Source organism: Capra hircus, chromosome 7, assembly GCF_001704415.2.
Source record: "Capra hircus breed San Clemente chromosome 7, ASM170441v1, whole genome shotgun sequence".
Classification (NCBI taxonomy): Eukaryota; Metazoa; Chordata; class Mammalia; order Artiodactyla; family Bovidae; genus Capra; species Capra hircus.
The window spans coordinates 97,978,440-97,997,235 of record NC_030814.1 but is presented as its reverse complement, the minus strand read 5'-3'; the positions used below and the strand labels follow the sequence as shown (position 1 = coordinate 97,997,235).

General features: G+C 51.5%; 3 protein-coding genes across 4 annotated transcripts; 2 read left to right on the top strand and 1 right to left on the bottom strand.

The window, feature by feature from the left end:
• CALR (calreticulin) lies at positions 1,111 to 4,961 on the top strand. The gene is made up of 9 exons (XM_005682299.3): positions 1,111 to 1,287; positions 1,656 to 1,757; positions 1,918 to 2,121; positions 2,573 to 2,667; positions 2,758 to 2,967; positions 3,050 to 3,163; positions 3,244 to 3,387; positions 3,999 to 4,091; positions 4,181 to 4,961. Exons 1-9 carry the CDS (start codon positions 1,197 to 1,199, stop codon positions 4,379 to 4,381), a joined length of 1,254 nt encoding a protein of 417 aa, XP_005682356.3. The 5' UTR covers positions 1,111 to 1,196; the 3' UTR covers positions 4,382 to 4,961.
• Positions 6,582 to 12,705, top strand: RAD23A (RAD23 homolog A, nucleotide excision repair protein). Of its 2 annotated transcripts, none has more exons than XM_018051252.1 (9): positions 6,582 to 6,783; positions 8,250 to 8,411; positions 8,576 to 8,757; positions 8,896 to 8,951; positions 9,084 to 9,211; positions 9,482 to 9,560; positions 9,675 to 9,805; positions 11,669 to 11,833; positions 11,918 to 12,705. In XM_018051252.1, exons 1-9 carry the CDS (start codon positions 6,712 to 6,714, stop codon positions 12,029 to 12,031), a joined length of 1,089 nt encoding a protein of 362 aa, XP_017906741.1. In that variant the 5' UTR covers positions 6,582 to 6,711; the 3' UTR covers positions 12,032 to 12,705. The 2 variants fall into 2 exon arrangements, with proteins under 2 accessions (XP_017906741.1, XP_005682329.1); XM_005682272.3 differs by having other exon boundaries at positions 9,672 to 9,805.
• Positions 13,212 to 15,711, bottom strand: GADD45GIP1 (GADD45G interacting protein 1). The gene is made up of 2 exons (XM_013965099.2): positions 15,321 to 15,711; positions 13,212 to 13,569 (listed from the first exon to the last, which is right to left on the bottom strand). The coding sequence occupies exons 1-2, from the start codon at positions 15,668 to 15,670 to the stop codon at positions 13,251 to 13,253; spliced, it is 669 nt and encodes a 222-aa protein (XP_013820553.2). The 5' UTR covers positions 15,671 to 15,711; the 3' UTR covers positions 13,212 to 13,250.

The following is an 18,796-nucleotide window of genomic DNA, read 5'->3' as shown; positions in this document are numbered from 1 at the left end:
GTCTCAGGGGTCCTGCCCACCTCTCTTGGATCTTATCTTCCTCACCATCTGTCTCTCTTTTTTTCTCCCCAACGGAACCCCCTGCCCGCTCATATTCAGCCGTTTAATTGCAAAACCAGGCCGTTTGCGGGAGACCACAAGACGGCGACCCCTTTCATTTACCGGCGGGGGGGCGGGGATGGGAGGGAGGTAAAGGACAGGCTGCAAAGAGAGGAACACAACCTATCGTCACATCTTTTGAGCCGTCAGGGTCCTTCCCTCTGTCCCAGAAAATCCCTAAAAGCTTGAAAAGCATTTCCGCCGGACAGCAGCTGGCCGGGGTCGCTCCTCCTGTCCTTTCAAGAGATCCTGTGATTTCAAAGAGGCTGAATGACTTGCCCCAGCTCACACAGAAGCAGTCTGACAGGCTGCCAGGTCACTACGGGGGCCGTACGGAGAACAGGCACTCTTCCCCCAGGCCTGCAGGGCTCCGGCGCTGGGAGGAAGAGAAGCCCCAGGGCTCGGTGCCCTCTGCCCCATCCCGGGGGAGGGAGGTGTGGGAGGGAGGAAGGCGGGGTTGCGGAGGAAGGCGGGGGGGGGGCGCCGGGGGGCAGGGAGGCGGGTGGAGGACGGGAAGAGGAGTGGGAAGGAAGAGAAAGACAAGGTGGGAATGGTGGGGTTCCCCAAACTCAGAGTGGAAAGACGCTAGGAAAACCTTGCCCACTCAACCCTTGAGTGGAGTCTACAATGGAGCCGGACCCTAGTTTCACGCAGCACCACAGCTCGCGCGTGTTCTTTAAACGCCTAGATCCCGAACGCCGCGCGCAGGGGAGGGCGGGGCTGGGCCGAGGTCTGGTCACATGACCTGGACTGAGGGGCTCGAGGCCCCCCCGACTTCACCGGTGGGCGTCCCCCACAACGCGTGGTCGACCTTCATTGGCCAGTGGTGCGGCCAATAGAAATCGGCCATCTGGGAACCCAGCGTTCCGAGGCACAGCCTAACGTGCTGAGCCTAGAAGGGTCCAATGGAAAGGCAGGGCTATGGCCACAGACCAATGATAAAGTGAGGGAGGCGGACCAAGAGGCCGGACCAGGCTGGTTTGAGAGCAGGCGGGGTATAAAAGGGCTCGGCCGGCGGCGGCGTCCGTCCCCACTGCAGAGCTGCTGCCGGACGAGTGACTTAAAGGGCCCGCGCGCCACCGCCCCCTCGGCCCGCCATGCTGCTACCCGTGCCGCTGCTGCTCGGCCTTCTCGGCCTGGCCGCCGCTGATCCCACCGTTTACTTCAAGGAGCAGTTTCTGGACGGAGGTAACGGCTAGTCCCGCTCGAGATCGTCCTAACGACGCTGCTGGCCCCCCGGCCCATATCTGCGTGTCGCTTGTAATTACTGCTCAGAGGGCCAACACGGTTTCCTTCAGGGACTGGAGCCGAAGGCGAGCCTTCCTTCGGCGTCCCTGGGGAGCGTGGAGGGAGCAGCGGCTTTCCGAAGCGGGAGTTAGGGTTTGCCCGAGGATCTTTTAAGTCACCAGAGATGTCAAACTAGAGGTTGGGGTGGGGACGGTCTGGGGGGAGGGGGGAATCTCCTTCCTTGCTCCCAGCAGTTTGTGGCTCCTGGTAGATGTTTGGTGGGGAGTTGATCAGCACCGCCGCGCTTACCTGCCTCTTTGATCCTCTAGACGGGTGGACCGAGCGCTGGATCGAATCCAAACACAAACCGGATTTTGGCAAATTCGTTCTCAGTTCCGGCAAGTTCTATGGTGACCAGGAGAAAGATAAAGGTAAGAACTTAGGAGTGGGTATTTAGATCTAGGAGGACAGAGTTTGGGTATCCCTAGGAGTAGGGGAGGTGAAGGAAGGAGGACTGGTCTGTATTTTACATCCTTAAGGTTCCCCGGGGGGTTGGTGCTGAGCCCTGATCTGACTTTAGTCTCTCGGTAGGCCTGCAGACTAGCCAGGATGCCCGGTTCTACGCTCTGTCGGCGAGATTTGAGCCCTTCAGCAACAAGGGTCAGACGCTGGTGGTGCAGTTCACGGTGAAACACGAGCAGAACATCGACTGTGGGGGCGGCTATGTGAAGCTGTTTCCAGCTGGTTTGGATCAGACAGACATGCACGGGGACTCCGAATACAACATCATGTTTGGTGAGGGGACTCCACCCTGGTGCTGATTTCTGGTCACTTAGAGGGAGTTTGAAACCCCGGGGAGTTCTTTATTGCCCATGAACGGTGGTCTTGAGAGCATAGAAAACACTTATATGCTTTAGACATTTCTTTGATAGGGAAGGTGAGGGAATAGTTAGGAACGACTTACTGCATTTTTATCATCGAGTTAACACTAATTCGTGCAGTTTTACTATATAGGCATTTCCTCGTTCCTAGTTGTGCAAGTGAAGATTCTGAGTTCTGGAGTACTGATGTGTGTTTTTTTTTTTTAAGTGTCCTCCCCCAGTTCCTTAGAGAGAAGGTCTGAATTTTGTTTTTTCAGCTTGACAGTCTTGAGTTTAAGAACCAAGTTGTCTTTTTGTAATGGGGTGGGCAGGGGCTTGTAATGGTGGACAGACTGTAGTTCTGACCAGATCTGCTTCTCACCAAGGCCCGGACATCTGTGGACCTGGCACCAAGAAGGTTCATGTCATCTTCAACTACAAGGGCAAGAATGTGCTGATCAACAAGGATATTCGCTGCAAGGTGTGCCTTGGGGGTGGTGACAAATGGCTGTGAGGGGAGGCTTTGAGCCCAGGCTGGTGGGCGGGGCCACTCATCTTTCATTCTCTTTAGGACGATGAATTCACCCACCTGTACACGCTGATTGTGCGGCCTGATAATACGTATGAGGTGAAGATTGATAACAGCCAGGTGGAGTCAGGCTCCTTGGAGGACGACTGGGATTTCTTGCCCCCTAAGAAGATAAAGGATCCTGATGCCGCTAAGCCTGAAGACTGGGATGATCGTGCCAAGATCGATGACCCCACAGACTCCAAGCCTGAGGTTGGTGCTTGGGCAGGGGCTCCCCACCATGGAGCGTGTGGAGGACAGCTGCTCCTATTCTGACCTCCTAATGTATCCTCAGGATTGGGACAAGCCTGAGCACATTCCTGACCCTGATGCTAAGAAACCTGAGGACTGGGATGAAGAGATGGACGGAGAGTGGGAACCACCTGTTATTCAGAACCCAGAGTACAAGGTGAGTCTGGCACTCTGAGGAGGGTGGTGCACAATGGGGAAGGCAATGATCTTCGCTCACCCATCAGTTTACTTCGGCAGGGGGAGTGGAAGCCCAGGCAGATCGACAACCCAGAGTACAAGGGCGTTTGGATCCATCCAGAGATTGACAACCCTGAGTATTCCCCTGATAGCAACATCTATGCCTATGAAAACTTTGCTGTTCTAGGCTTGGATCTTTGGCAGGTGAGACATGGAGGGAAGACGCGGCTCCCTAGGGGACCTCAGGTGCTCAGGGTCAACCCAGGAGAAAAGGGGACAAGGGCGGGCAGACTCCAAAATGGTGCCCCCCCCCCCTTTCTTTTAAGAAATTCCTGGTTTGTCATTACGGGGTCTTAACAGCACCTGCTTTGGCTTGTACTTAATATGTTCCAGGTACTACTTCCAAGTATTTTTGTGGGAAGTAACTCAGTTGCATCCAACAGCCTAGAAAGGCAGGTAGATAACCCCATTAGAACTTAGCTTCACAAGGACCGAATTTTTGTCCTGTTTGTCAGTGTACTTTCTGCATCTAGTATGCTGCTTGGCACATAGAATGTACTAGAAAGATAGTTTGAAGAAGAGAATGAGATCTCATTTTATAGATGAAGATACTGAGGTGCAAAGAGATGAAGTTACCAGCTCAAGATTATATATAGTAAATGGCAGAGCTGAGGTTTGAATCTAGGCAGCCTATTTTTCAACTGCAATGTTAGACTGTAGTATTGTGTAGTGGTTATGTGAGCATGGGCAGGAGACCTTTTCAAGGCCAAGGCCAACAGGTATCCCTTCTGACCACCCATTCTGGCCCTATACAGGTCAAATCTGGCACCATCTTTGACAACTTCCTTATCACCAATGATGAAGCGTATGCTGAGGAGTTTGGCAACGAGACATGGGGTGTTACAAAGGTGAGACCAAGGTCCAGCCTGGGTTTGGGGGTGGGCAGGGCTGGCAGGAGAGTCTAGGCCTGAGGGGTGTGTGTGTGGTTTGTACACAGGCAGCAGAAAAGCAAATGAAGGACAAGCAGGATGAAGAGCAGAGGCTACACGAGGAGGAGGAGGAGAAGAAAGGCAAGGAGGAGGAAGAGGCAGACAAAGATGATGACGAGGACAAGGATGAGGATGAGGAGGATGAAGATGAGAAGGAAGAGGAGGAGGAAGAAGATGCTGCCGCTGGCCAGGCCAAGGATGAGCTGTAGGGGCCACCTCCACTTCCAGGGCTGGACTGAGGCCTGAGCGCTCCTGCCGCAGAGCCGGCTGCGCCAAATAATGTCTCTATGAGACTGGAGAACTTTCATTTTTTTCCAGGCGGGTTCCAATTTGGGGTGGATTTTGTTTTTGTCTCCCCCCTCTCCCCCTTTTTTAAATTTTTTTTTTTTACTGGCATTTTGTCTCTGATTCTCTAAAGCCCTCCCCCCTGGCCTTCATCTGTTTTGATTGACATCTTTGCTTTCTTCTGTCCCCTTCACGCCAGATCCCTAAGTTCCCTTCCAGCTTGGGGACTCAGGGTGGGATGTGATGTGGAGAAGACCCGGGCCCCAAATTCCATCTATTCTTCCTGGATCCCAGAGGGTGGGGGAGGAGAAGAGGGTGGCATCCCCAGCCCTCCAGCACTGAGGAAGAATGGGGCTCCTAAGGCCTTAGCTCTGATCCTTTCCCTTTTCTCCCTGCCCCCAGGACTGGGCCACTTCTGAGTGGGGCAGCGGGTTCTAGCTCAGCTCATGCTGAGAATGTAAGAACTACAAACAAAATTTCTATTAAATTAAGTTTTGTGTCTTCCTCCTGTGTCTCCTGGGAGAGGTAATTGTTTAGTGAGATTGGCTTTTTAGCCACTAGAATTGTTGGATGAATGTCCCCATAAGGTTACAGGAGCCCTTGTTTATCTCCAGAACCTCAGGTGAATGAGAAAGAGTAACCATTTCCAGTGCCATTACAAATACACTCCATTTATTAGCTCGTGGAATCCTTTCATCAAACTGGTGAGTTTTCATTCTAGTATCAGTTGAGTTCAAGACAGATTTAGGAAGAGGTGGGGTTTGAACCCACACCTTAGCCACCAATTCATGTGAACTCTTTCACATTGAACCACATACACATCTCTTGCTGGTGAAGGAGAAAGACTACACATCTATTAGCTTTAAACATATTTTCTGACTAGTAGCCAGTGTTAAAAGCTATTAATTCCTTTTACAGTGAGGGAAATAGATTCAGAGATGTGATCTACCCCAATGGCCTTCACTGGCCAAGTCAGGGTTTGAACTCTTGAAGGGAAAGAGGTGGCCCCAAGGGAGGGAGTGAAAGTGTCAGAAGAGCCTGTGGGCCTGTAAGATTGGCATAGGCCCACTTTGTTGCGCCCCACAAGGCTGCCATTAATGTCCAGCGGGTGGTTGGGAACTGATGTCTAACTGCAGGAGAGGGAAGAAAGAATTCCTCACCCCAGTTTGACCTAGGCTTGTGAAAGCTGACTAGCACAGGATATGCTGTGAAGGGAGAAGCTGCAGGACCTGGTAATAGCTGGGTAAGGAGTGAGGTGGCAGGCCACGGCCTGGTGTTTTCTCAGATGTGAATGGTAAGAAGAGCTGGTTAGATGGCAGGTAATGGTCAGTTCAGGATGGGGGTAGGGTGGAAAGTCCACCCACTAAATGGAAGACAAGTACATCACCTCCATCCTGTTTGCCAAAGCACCTTCAGCTTTGGCTAACCAACCCTTCTCGTTGTTCCATGGGCCTAGCCCCACCCTTCTGGGAGGCCTCCAGAATTGGCATATCCGGGGAAAGTTTTAAGGAGAGAATTTTGTGTTTAGTGTACCTTGAATGTTACATCTTCCTCAAGTACTCAGATGGAGTATTTGATGGAGTCAGATGGAGATAGTTGGGTGAACAAAGTGATCAGGGGAGGAGCAGCAGAGAGGGAGGGAGCTGTTAAGATTCATTCTGAAAATCCAGCACTTCCTTTAGGGATTAATGAGGCCACAAAATGGCATTGTGTCCCCACGTCCATGGTCAATTTCCGTGTTTAACTGTTGGTGACCTTTCAAGTATCCTTTCTAGTTCTTTCAGGGCTTGATAGGCTTCCTGTCAGGTGGCCAGACCAGAGTAAGGCTCATTTGGAACGAGCAAAAAGACATTAAGATTTTGTGGAAGAAATGAAAATTTAGCAAGTACATTGCTTGTTAAACGTCAACAAACTCATGGGCGTGAAACTGGGGGTCTCGGAGCCATTTTGTGGCCTATGACGTCACCGCTAACGGGCATGGCGTCACTCGCAGGAAGCCACTTGGTAGAGCAAGAAGTACCCCTCCCCTCAGGAATAGAATTTAGTCTGCGCATGCATTGCTCGAGGCCGCGCTCGTGCGCATGCTCGCGATGGCCAAGGGGGCGCGCTCATGTCACGTGTTGCGGTGGTCGGCGCGCGCACTGCCTGCCCCGGAAGCTGTCGGCGTGCGGCGCGGCTGGGCGCTAAGATGGCGGCGGCGTGAGTTGCATGTCGTGTGAGGATTCCGGGGCCTCCGTGTCGCTCGGGTCCCACCATGGCCGTCACGATCACGCTCAAAACACTGCAGCAGCAGACCTTCAAGATCCGCATGGAGCCTGATGAGACGGTGCGAGCCAGGCCGGAGCTCCGGAGCGGGAGCGACGGGTGCAGCGGGTGGGGTGGGGGCGGGGAGGCCGGGATCCCGACGACAGAGGCGGGGAAGACGGCGCAGGGTCGCGCCCTGCCCATTCTCCCTACAGGCCTGACTTTCCCAGATACCCTGATGGTCCCCGGCTCTGCCCCTGGTGGCTCGGGCGGCGCTCTTGGGTCGATCTCCAGGCGAAGCCCCACCTCCGGGGCTCCCGCCAGGTCCTGGCTCCAGTGTCAGCGCCCTCGCGGGGCGCGGGATCCGCAGGCTCAGATTGCCGGCCGGGCTTCTTTCTCTGGAATGGGTCCTCCGAGTTCCCACTTTTGTAGGCTTTGCCTCGGGACCTTGGTGGCCAAATCTGGGAGTAGTGATCAGGAGATGTCGGGTGATGACAGCAACTATGATGATAATGATAATAAACGGTCTGAGTTTCAGTGGTCCGTGTTTGTTTTTCACCAGTCTCTGAGCGTTTTCATGATGTTTTACTAACTCTGCAAAGTAGGCTTGTCATTTGGGCACTCTTGCGTGTCCTCACTTAACAGATGTGGAAACTTTGAGCTTGAAGAACTTTGCTATAGTCGTATATGCATACAGCAAGGCGTGGCGGAGCTGATTTCAATTCGGATTTGCCTCAAGTCTCGAGAGCCCACGGTCTAAAGATGATGCGGTGCTTTTGACCGGAAAGTGACTTAGGACCTAAAAAACGTGTATTTGGCACTTTTTGCACAATTTCCCCTATGAGAGAGATATTGAAGTTCATTTTTTGTGAAAAGGAAACAAACTCAGATTATTTTGACCAATCCAGCTGTTTGGGCAAGTTAGGTAATCTCTGTGCCTCTATTTTTCTCAAATATAAAATAAGGATATGGAGCTTGCTTCCTGGTGCAGTGGCTGAGACTACACTTTCAATGCAGGGGGCCTGGGTTCAATCCCTGGTTAGGGAACTAGATCCCATATGCCAAAACTAAGATCCTATGCAGCCAAATAAGTAAGTGACTTTTAAACAATACAAAATGAGGCTCATAGTACCTATTCCACGCAGTTATTACAAGGCTTTAAACCTGTGACGTATACATTTATTAATAGCACTATCAACTTACGATTCTCAGTAAACACCACTGTCAGCAACCTTAGGTCTCCCCTTTATTTTGAATTGCATTTCATCATGTTTACATCATTTGAAATATGTATTCATTTTTTTATTCTCCCACGTGAGTGTCCTCTATGAGAACAGGGACACGTGTTGAGTCTTTGTGCTCTGTCCTCTGCCTAAAACTGCACCTGGCACACATTCAGTGTTCAGTAAAGATGTCATTGAATAGTAGAATGGTCTAGTGTGCTTGATTTCGAAGCTTAGCAATTCGGCCATCAGGGCTTGCAGCCTGCCCCCAAACTAGAAGAGAGAATCGGGGGGGTTTGCAATGATCATCTACCCCTTCCTCCAGGTGAAGGTGCTAAAGGAGAAGATAGAAGCTGAGAAGGGTCGTGATGCTTTCCCCGTGGCTGGACAGAAACTCATCTATGCTGGCAAGATCCTGAGTGACGATGTCCCCATCAGGGACTATCGCATTGACGAGAAGAACTTCGTGGTCGTCATGGTGACCAAGGTGGGTGATGTCTGCTGGTTCGGAGGGTGGGTGGATTGGCTGGGGAACTGGCAAACAGCCTGTGCCGAAGAGAGATTAGCCATGGACAGGGCGGGGCGGAGCTGTGGAGGGTTGTCAGGGCTAGATAGGGGAACTGATGCCTGCTCCCTTTTTCTGGGTGTCAGGCCAAAACCAGCCCAGGCACCTCAGTACCTTCAGAGGCCTCACCCACTGCCACCCCGGAGTCTTCCACATCCTTCCCGTCAGCCCCTGCCTCAGGCATGTCCCACCCCCCACCTACTGCCAGAGAAGACAAAAGCCCATCGGAGGAATCTGCCCCCACGACGTCCCCGGAGTCTGTGTCAGGGTAAGGCAAGGAGCCGCAGCCCCAGTTTGGGCCCTGTCTTCCTGCCCCTTTCAGTGCCCACTGTCATGGTTCCACATACCTGGGGGGAGGGCAAGCCGCCAGAAGCCAGGGTCCGATTTCTCTCTCTTGAATTTGCAGCTCTGTTCCCTCTTCAGGTAGCAGCGGGCGAGAGGAAGACGCGGCCTCCACGCTAGGTGGGTGGGTGGTCCCCCAATTGAAAATGGCTGGATGCCCCAGGCATCAGCTGGCCTCCTGTGGGCATGGGAGGGCCGGGAAGCTGCCCTTCCTTCTCCTCGGTGACCCAGCCTTTGCTGCTCCCTCCACAGTGACGGGCTCTGAATATGAGACAATGCTGACGGAGATCATGTCCATGGGCTACGAGCGAGAGCGGGTCGTGGCCGCCCTGAGAGCCAGCTACAACAACCCGCACCGAGCCGTGGAGTATCTACTCACGGTGAGGTGGGGCTGCTGCCTCCCGGGGGGTTCTCAAGGGAGCATGCGGACTTCGGTGCTCTGAAGGGTGGTCAAAATCTGTCCCCCAAGACCTTTGGGTTAGGGTTCTAGCCAGGAAAGAACTCCTGCAGGAGCCGGGATGAGAGCGGTGGGGTTGGGGTGGGCCTGGGAGGGCAGAGCGGAGGCCTCCTGTGTCTCCCACCAGGGCTGAGTATGCAGGAGGGGCGGCAGTGGGCAGTCTGTGCTTGGAACTAAAAAGGACACCTGACAGGGAATTCCTGGGAGCCCCGAGCCAGAACACGGTTCTGTTCAGGAGAGCCAAGTTTCAGAGCAGCCATCCACAGAAGCAGGTGAGTGATTGGGAGGTGTGTGCCTGCTGTTGTGACACCTGACTCATCCCACCCACCCCGTACTTCTGGGAGCCCAGGGTGGTGTCTGACCACACCCCTTTCTCCTGCCAGCAGGAGAGAACCCCTTGGAATTTCTGCGAGACCAGCCTCAGTTCCAGAACATGCGGCAGGTGATTCAGCAGAACCCTGCGCTGCTGCCAGCCCTGCTCCAGCAGCTGGGCCAGGAGAACCCCCAGCTCTTACAGGTACAGGCCTGGGGGCAGAGGAAGTCGGTGCAGGCCCCATCTCCCTTGCCTGTGGGTACCACAGCCCCCAGAGAGAGCCCAGCCAAGCATGGTGGGTAGGGGAGTCTGAGCTTGGAAGGCACGACTGGCACGATAGTCACCTGCTGGTCCCTGTGGCTTGATGACCTCATGGTTTCACATGATGCTCCCAACCACCTGTGAGGTGTAGGTGCTGTTGTCACTCCTGCAGAGGGAGGCGCCAGGGGTTTGGAGCAGCCTGGCAACTGGTGGAGTGCGTGTCTGCCTCCAGCCTCTGGGGCCTGCACTCTGACTTGGCTCCACATTTAGCTGTTGCTTCATAAACGCCCCTAGAGTTGCAGGACTGCTGTGCCCTGGTTGGTTCTGAGACCACCAAGCTCAGCAAAGCTCCATCCTGCCCTTGAAGGTTCTGAGGCAGAGGAGCAATGACCCCTGAGTGTGACAGGGTCCTCTGGGTCGTCTGTGAAGCTTGCCTCTCCTGATTCAGGCATCTGCTGCTTCTACCCCAGACGTTTCAGTCTCCTGTGCTGCCTGCTGCTCACCTCCTCCAGATGCTGGAGGGCCCGGGCTGTACATCTTCATTCTTTATCTGCTGTCAATCCTGGGGCCTTTAATCTGTGTATGTGTGTGTGAGTCACTCAGTTATGTCCGACTCTGCAGTCCTATGGAGTGTAGCCCGCCAGCCTCCTCTGTCCATGGAATTCTCTCAGCAAGAATACTGGAGTGGGTTACCATGCCCTTCTCCAGGGAATCTTCCCGATCCAGGGATTGAACCTGGGTTTCCTGTATTGCAGGCAGGTTCTTTACTATCTGAGCCACCAGGGAACCCTCTTCCCCCTTAAATTTGTATGATCAGCCTGGACCCTCTGGATGCCATGTGCTCCATGAGTGACTTGGTACCTCCATGAAAATGCTTTCTACATATCCAAGACCAGAACAGATTCTCCCCAGCCTTCCCTAACCCTGCCAGGACCAACCTGGGCTTGCTTGAGCCCCAGGCACTGGGGGCCTGCTGGGCTTATCCCCGACCTGTCCTGTTTGCTCTGCCTGCAGAACACTCAGCCCAGCCCTGCACTCCATCTCTGTGGCTGCCACCTCATCTACTGGGTCCCCAGGGGGCCACTATCCAGGCCTCTGCTTCGGCACTTTTCCTGTGGTTATTCTCCACCAGAATCCAGATTCTTGAAAAAGCGCTTTTTCCTTTGATGTGAAAATTGTCAAATGTACATAAAAATGGGGGCATATCAAAACCCCCCAGATACGTAACACCCAGATGAATTCACCTTTTTAAAAAGTACACAGATGTCTTTTCCTAGTTGATTCTCACCACTGTGGTGTCTCATCATGCGAGAAGGCACTAGAAGAAAGCGGTTTAGACCTTGCCGCCGCCTCTGATCTCTTTTGCTTCCTCCTTCCCTTGTTTATAGTTTTGCCATATGGATTTTTTTTGTTTCTGGAGTTTTCCAAATACACTCCCATCCCTGGGCCTTTGCACTTGCTGTTGGCTCTATGTGGAAGGAAACTTTCTTCTCCATCCTGTGGATCACAGGCCCCTCCCTCCTGGCTTAAAGTATCTTTCCCAGCCCAAGGTCTGTCTACTCTGATGTATGGCAGGGTCAGTATTTACATTGTAAATAATAGCCAACTTATTTGCATGTGTAAGGCCTATCTCCCCATCCTGGAACATTAGCTTCTCTAGGACAGGGCCGGTGTCCACCACTGTGTGGCTGGCCAGAGTAGGTACCCTGTAAATGTTTGCTGAGTGAGTGAAAAGGGCTGTCATAGGGACCTGGGAGAGGGGGGACAAAGGCCGTGGGTCACCCTTCCCTCCTCTGTCTCCCACAGCAAATCAGCCGGCATCAGGAGCAGTTCATCCAGATGTTGAATGAACCCCCCGGGGAGCTGGTGGACATCTCAGACGTGGAAGGCGAGGTGGGCGCCATAGGTGAGGAGGCCCCGCAGATGAACTACATCCAGGTGACGCCGCAGGAGAAAGAAGCTATAGAGAGGGTAAGAGGCCTGGCTAAGAGGACTGTGACCTCGTGGGTGGGCAGGGCCCTCACCTCTTGCTTATACCTGCCCGTCTTCCCACAGTTGAAGGCCCTGGGCTTCCCAGAGAGCCTGGTGATCCAGGCCTACTTCGCTTGTGAAAAAAACGAGAACTTGGCTGCCAACTTCCTCCTGAGTCAGAACTTTGATGATGAGTGATGCTGGGAGGCCAGGCTGCCCACCGCCCCCTCCTCCCCACCCTCCCACCCCCCCTCCACAAAAGTTTTATAAAAGAAAAAAATATATATATATATTCATGTTTATTTAAGAAGTGGAAAAAAAAATCAAAAACTAAAAGAAACTCCGACCCAACTTCCCACTCTCCTAAAGTGGTCCCTCATTCCCATCTTGGCCTGAAAAGACCTGGGCCAGACAGCTGTCCCCCCTCCCCATCCCCCAGCCCAGCCCAGCCTGCTCTAAGGAGCTGGCAGAACTGGAGGTGACAGATGGGCCCCTCTTGGCCTGTGTCCCAGCTCCCTGCAGCCAGATGGAGAGGCGGCTGCTTGCTTCCCCACCCCCCCAGAGAGCCCCCGAGACCTCCCCCGCCCTCTTCCAGGGTGAGGGGAAGCTGGAGCTCCAAACTTTTGATCCTCCATAGGAGTGTCTCACATCTTTCCATCTGGGGTGAACGCTCAAGAGGCCCAAGGACTCCTCTGTGGTCTGGCCTAGGCTTCCATCCTGCATCCCTTTGCTGCGGGAGGGAGGTCTGGTTTGTCCTGCTTGGGGAAGGGGAAACATCAGAGTCGCTCTGGAGTTTGAGGCAAGCCCCCCACCCCAGAAGAGAACTGTTGTCTCTGATAAAGGTTTTGAAGTGAATAAAGTTTTAAAAGCCAGTCCTGTTTTTCATCCCTACTGGGGCTTCCCACTCCAGCTGGTCTGGGTCCAGGGACTAGTTGGGCACAGGAGATGAGGGAATGCCATGAAAGGGGCAGAGGGGTCTGTCTGCCTCTGCAGATTGTGGCTCCTAGTGTACCCCGCCCCCACCACCAAGCTGTGTTATTCCCAGGCAGTGGGCCCCAGCCTTGGAAGGGCTGCTGCTCTTTCCACCCCCCCATCATCACCACAGTCTGTTTTGGCTACACTTCCCCCCTGGTAATTGGCTAATTACTGGAGATTAATGTTGGTAAACAGAAGCCTTCTTCTCCTCTGCCATCTGCTCCTCCATTATTTCCCCATTGTGCCCCCCCTATTTTCCCCCTGAAGCCCCAGAGTTGGTCAGCATGGTCTTGAGTCCCCTGAGTGAGCAGAGCCAGGGAAGGGTGGGGGATTCCCTGGCTCCAGGTGTTGGAGAAGGAACCCATGTGCCCAGGGAGGGGTGTGATAAGAGAGGACATAGCTCTTCAGGGGTGGGGCAAGTTTTATTGGGAAAGAATCCAGCTCAGGAGTCGGGTGTTTCAGAGTCTGCTGGATCCTGGGCCACAGCAGCGGCCATCGCAGCAGCTCGTGCCTCCTTCTTCTTTCTTTGTTTCTCCTCCTTGAGGCGCTTGCGATGCTGCTTCTCCAAGTCCTGCAGCAGCTCCTGGAAGCGGGCACTCCTCGGGTCCACGTGGTATCCCAGGCGCTCCTGGGCCTCCGCCTGCAGCCGGGCCCTCCGCTCCTTGTCTGCTTGTGCCTTCTCCCTGCGTGCCTGCTGCTGCCGCCGCCAGTTCTCAATCATCTGTGGCATCTTGGCCATGCACTCTTCAATGAGCTGCTCCCTGCCGGTGCAGGGGGGTGGTTGGTGAGGGCAGCCCCACCCAGCCAGAGCAGTACCCATCCACCCACCTCCCACCCCCAAGCCTCTGCCCATAGCCTGCCTCTTCCAGCTCCCCTATATATCAAGTTGAAAGATTGAGAAGGCTTATGGTGGTCATTAAAACTGTCAAGAAAAGTCCTTGAGAAGTGAAGCAAGAGGCAGGAGAGAGGAACTAGTGTGAAAGTGACAGTGTTAGTCACTCAGTTGTGTCTGACTCTTTGAGGCTCCATGGACTAGCTGCCAGGCTCCTCTATCCATGGAATTCTCCAGGCAAGAATACTGCAGTGAGTAGCTATTTTCTTCTCCAGGGGATCTTCCCAACCCAGGGATCAAACCCCAGTCTCCTGCATTGCAGATTCTTTACCATCTGAACCGCCAGGGAAATAAATATGTATTTAACCTTGAGTAAGCCCCAGTCACTCTAGGAGCAGACCCCAAGTCAACCCAGCATTTCCCTGAGCTGTCTCCTGAGCCATCCAAGGCCACGTGTTATTCCCATAGCACATTGCTTCATCCTACAGACATCAATGAGTACCCACTCTATGCCAGGCCCACTTCTTGATACAGGAGTGGAGGCAAGAAATGAATCGGACCTTTCCCTCCAATAGGTGGTAGGTATGAGTCACTTCCATTTTAAGGATTAGAAACATGAAACTGAAAGCCCCATGGTAGGTAGGGTCAGCCAGCTGGGATAACGGGGTTTACTTGACATAGGTTCACTTCCCAGCTCTGTTCGTTCACTGGGCGATTGGACAAGTGACTTCACCCTCCCTGGCCTCAGTTTCCTATCTCTCAAATAAGGGTGATTCCCTCTTCCTCTTAGAGCTGCTGTGAGGACAAGAACAGTAAGCACCAGGAACACACTCGCCTGCCTTCGCTGCCCCCTCTCTTCAGTAATTGGCACAATCAATATCTTCGCTCTTTATTCCATTCTTACCTCTAAATCCTTCAGACCTGCCTCCCAAGTCCGATCTGTACCCTTGATCCCATGCTCCATCACCTCTCACACCTCCCCAGCCACACTAATGTCCAGACTGTTTCATAAAGCATATACCGACCTCAGGGCCTCTGCACCGGCTGTTCCCTTTACCAAGAACACTCTCCCTAAGATCTTTCTATGGCTACCGCCGATCATTCATCTCTCTCTTAAGTTGCTCAGTCATGTCCAACTCTTTGTGACCCCACGGACTATCCAGTCCATGGAATTCTCCAGGCCAGAATATTGGAGTGGGTAGCCTTTTCATTCTCCAGGGTATCTTCCCAACCCAGGGATCGAACCTAGGTCTCCCGCATTGCAGGTGGATTCTTTACCAGCTGAGCCACAAGGGAAGCCCAACAGGTCTCTGCTTAAACGTTTTAAATGTCAAGTTCTCAGAGAAGGCTGGGGCCTACCAAGGCGAAGTCGCCCTCAGGCCTGCAGGCTCCACCCAATTTTATCTTCCTAATGACTCTGGGTCACCATCTGAAATTCATTTTGTTCCCCACTATGCCCTCAGCACCTGGGACATGGCCTTGCGCATAGTAGGCGCTAGGTAAAGATTTGTTGACCGATGACTAAATGAACTTAGCCAGAAGTCTTTTCACATCCAGGTGAGCGTGCACGTAAATACCGCATGCAAAACCGGCGATAAACCGCCCAATGGAGTAAGCACTGTTGATGCACAATTCACTGTCGGCCCGCAGTCCCGCTCCCGCCCGACCGCAAGCACGCACCTGGCTTGTCGCTTCTGCTCTTCCGCCAGCTGCTGCACCCGCAGCGATTCCTGCATGACCGCCAGGCTCGGGTACCATTCTCGCTCCTCAGCCTCCAGTTCGAGCAGCTGCTCCCGCGACGGCCACAGACAACCGGGGTCAACACCGGAGGCGGCGCCATGCCGCGCGAACTGTTTAGCTGCATAGCGCGGCTCCAGCTGCCAGCGCGGGGTCAGTGGGTCATCCGGGTCGGGCCACCAGGGGTCCCGTGAGCGGCGCGGAGGCGGCGGCGCTCGGTAGCCGCGGGAGCCTGGGCCCAGGGTCGTCACCCATCCGAGGAGGTTGCGAGTCTGCCGCATGGGCGCAGCCATCTTGGCCGTGCGAGGTCCTCGCTAGCAGGCCGGGCTGGCCAAGGCGCTGCCTGCGCTTGAGGTCCGCTGGGGGCCGGGAGGAGGCAAGGAGCTTCCCGGCTGCCTCAGTTCCGCGCAGGGAGAAGAGGGGAGTAGTCTTATTTTTTACACATCTTCAAGTATAATTATAAATTTTCCTGTAGCAGTTAATTTATTAAAATCGCATTTAAAATTTTTCTTAGTTTTTGTTCATATTTAAGATTTAATTTTATGTTAAAATAGCATTTATTTTAAATATTAACATTTAAATGTTTTAAATTTAAACGATCATTTAAATATTTACTTAAAACACTGAAATATTTTCGTTTTAAGTTCAATCTACTTATTATTTTATATTTTAACTTTTAAATCGATGCAACATACTTAATTTTTTTTAAATCCAGGCAGTAATATTGGAGTGGATTGCCATTTCCTCCTCCAGGGGATCTTCCTGACCCAGGGATCGAACCAGTGTCTTCTATGTGTCATGCATTACAGGAAGATTCTTTACCCGCTGAACCAAGGGGAAAGCAACCCCTGGCTATTTTCTAGGTCCATGGGCTTCCGTAGTTGCTGCACGCTGGCTCAGTACTTGTGGTCCAGGGACTCAGTTGCCCTTCAGCGTGTGGAATCTTCAGGACCAGGGAACAAACCATGTCCCGTGTTGGCAGACGATTTCTTACTCACAGCACCACCGCGGAAGTCCTAAATATTTAAATTCTATATAAACACTTATTTAAACATTGTTCATAACATTAACTATTTATATGATGCTTTTTCATTTGATTTTAATATATTTATTTAAATTTTAATTTTGAATAATTACTTAAAACTTTCCTTAACATTTATTTAAATGTTTACATTTTGTGGGCCTTCCCTGGTGGCTCAGATGGTAAACAAATCTGCCTGCAATGCAGGAGACCTGGGTTTGATCCCTGGGTGGGGAAGATACCCTAGAGAGGAGAATGGCTACCCATTCTAGTATTATTCTTGCCTGGAGAATTCCATGGACAGAGGAGCCTGGTGGGCTACAGTCTATGCGGTTGCAAAGAGCTGGACATGACTGAGGGACTAACACTAACATTTCTGTCTAAAAGACTTGAATTTGAATGTAAATATTATTTACTGTATTTATAGAGAAATTTTACTTTACATCATATTGTAAATAGTTACTTTATGCCTTCTAAGTTTTTGTGTGTTAACATGTTTAAAACGTTCAATCCTGGTGTAGAAACTAAATACTATTTTTGAAAAAGGATTTCCACCTCAAAAAGGAAGGAAATTCTGACCCATGCTACAGCATGGATGAAATTGAAAGCCATTATAGTGAGCGAAATAAGGCCGTCAGAAAAGGACATAAGTTATATGACTTCACTTATGAGGTCCCTAAAGGAGTCAGATTCATAGAGTCAGCAAGTAGGAGCGTGCCTGGGAGGGGCAGGGGACTGGGGAATGGGAGTTATTGCTCAATAGGTACAGTGGATATACACTGTATTGAGTATAGGTGCTCAATAGGTATAGAATTTGTGTTTGGAATGATGAAAAAGTTCTGGAGATGGGTGGTGATGGTGGTTTCACAATGCTGTGAATGTGGTTAATGCCACTGAGCGGTACACTTGAAAATGGTTAAAATGTAAATTTTATGTTATGTATATTTTAGTATTTTTTAAAATGCCATTTGCCCAGGGAGCCTGGACAAGAATGTTCATAGTTCATAGCAGTACTATCTATTTCATATGTATTAATCTCAAGCTGGAAACAGTTCAAACCTGAGGCCGTCTGCAGTCGAGTGGATCCCTGAATGTTGATGTTTCAGCCAACAGAATACCACACACCGTTCACAGCTGCTCGCTGCCTTGTGGATGATTCTCATCAACATCTTATGCACCAAAGGAAGTGGGGCCCAAATGATTCTTTTTCAGAAAGGAATGTTTGTGATCATGTGAGGGCTTCCCCGGTGGCTCAGTGGTAAAGAATTCACCTGCCAAGGCAAGAGACTCGGGTTCAGTCCCTGGGTCAGGAAGCTCCCCTGGAGGAGGGCATGGCAACCCACTCCAGTATTCTTGCCTGGGGAACCCCATGGACAGAGGAGCCTGGCAGGCTACAGTCCAAGGGCTCTTTTAGTCTGCCATGACTTAGCAACTCAAGAACAGAAACAAAGTTTACACAAATTGTCCTTTTCATATAAAGTTGAAAAATCCTAGTGTTATTATGGATGCACTCTTTAAGAGGTAAAAGATAAAGAAAAGCCAAACAGTGACCATTCTGGAAGTCAGGATGGTACACCTCTGGTGGGGATAAGGAGGCAGCTGGGTGGTGGTCAGGTGGCAGATGTGGGAGGGGTTTGCTTTGTAACAGATTACTGAGCTGGGCATTCCCATTCTGTTAGCTTTTCTCTAAGTGGACTGTATTCAGTGTTATTTCTTGATCCGGGCTTTAGTGATGCCTGAGTTATAATTATTCTTTCAGTTGGATATAATTGTATATGTGTGGGTTGTACACTTTCCTGTAGCTTTATTATATTTTGCAATTTAGAAAAATGAAAATACATGCAACAAAAAGGATTTCAGTGAGAAGTCCTACTCCCACCTGTCTCTCATCCTCTGCTTCCTTGGAGCCCTTCCACCATCACTGTGTTAGTTTCTTATGTATCCTAGAGTTGGTTTATACATTCTTTTTTTGAATTTTTATTGAATTTGTTAACAATATTGCTTCTTTTTGTATTTTTGTGTTTTTGGCCCCCAAGGCATGTGGGATCTTAACCCCCTGACTGATGAGGGATCAAACCTCTGCATTGGAAGGCAAGGGCTTAACCACTGGACCACCAGGGAAGTCCCTATACTTTCTTATTTACAGTGCTAATGGGTTATCTGTTTCACAAGGACAGAGATTACAGTCATTGTGTCATCACCCAGGTTTAACAAATACTCATGCTTTGGCTCCCTTGCTTCAGGGTGTGTGTGTGTGTTTTAATTTCTTTAAATAAAACGAGCCCTATTACAAAAGTTTCCAGTGACAGTAAGGCCTCTGCCTACAGATGCCAGGCTTCCCTCCACCCTTTATCCCCTGCACCCATCACCCTTCTCAGGACTAACAGTTACTTTGAAA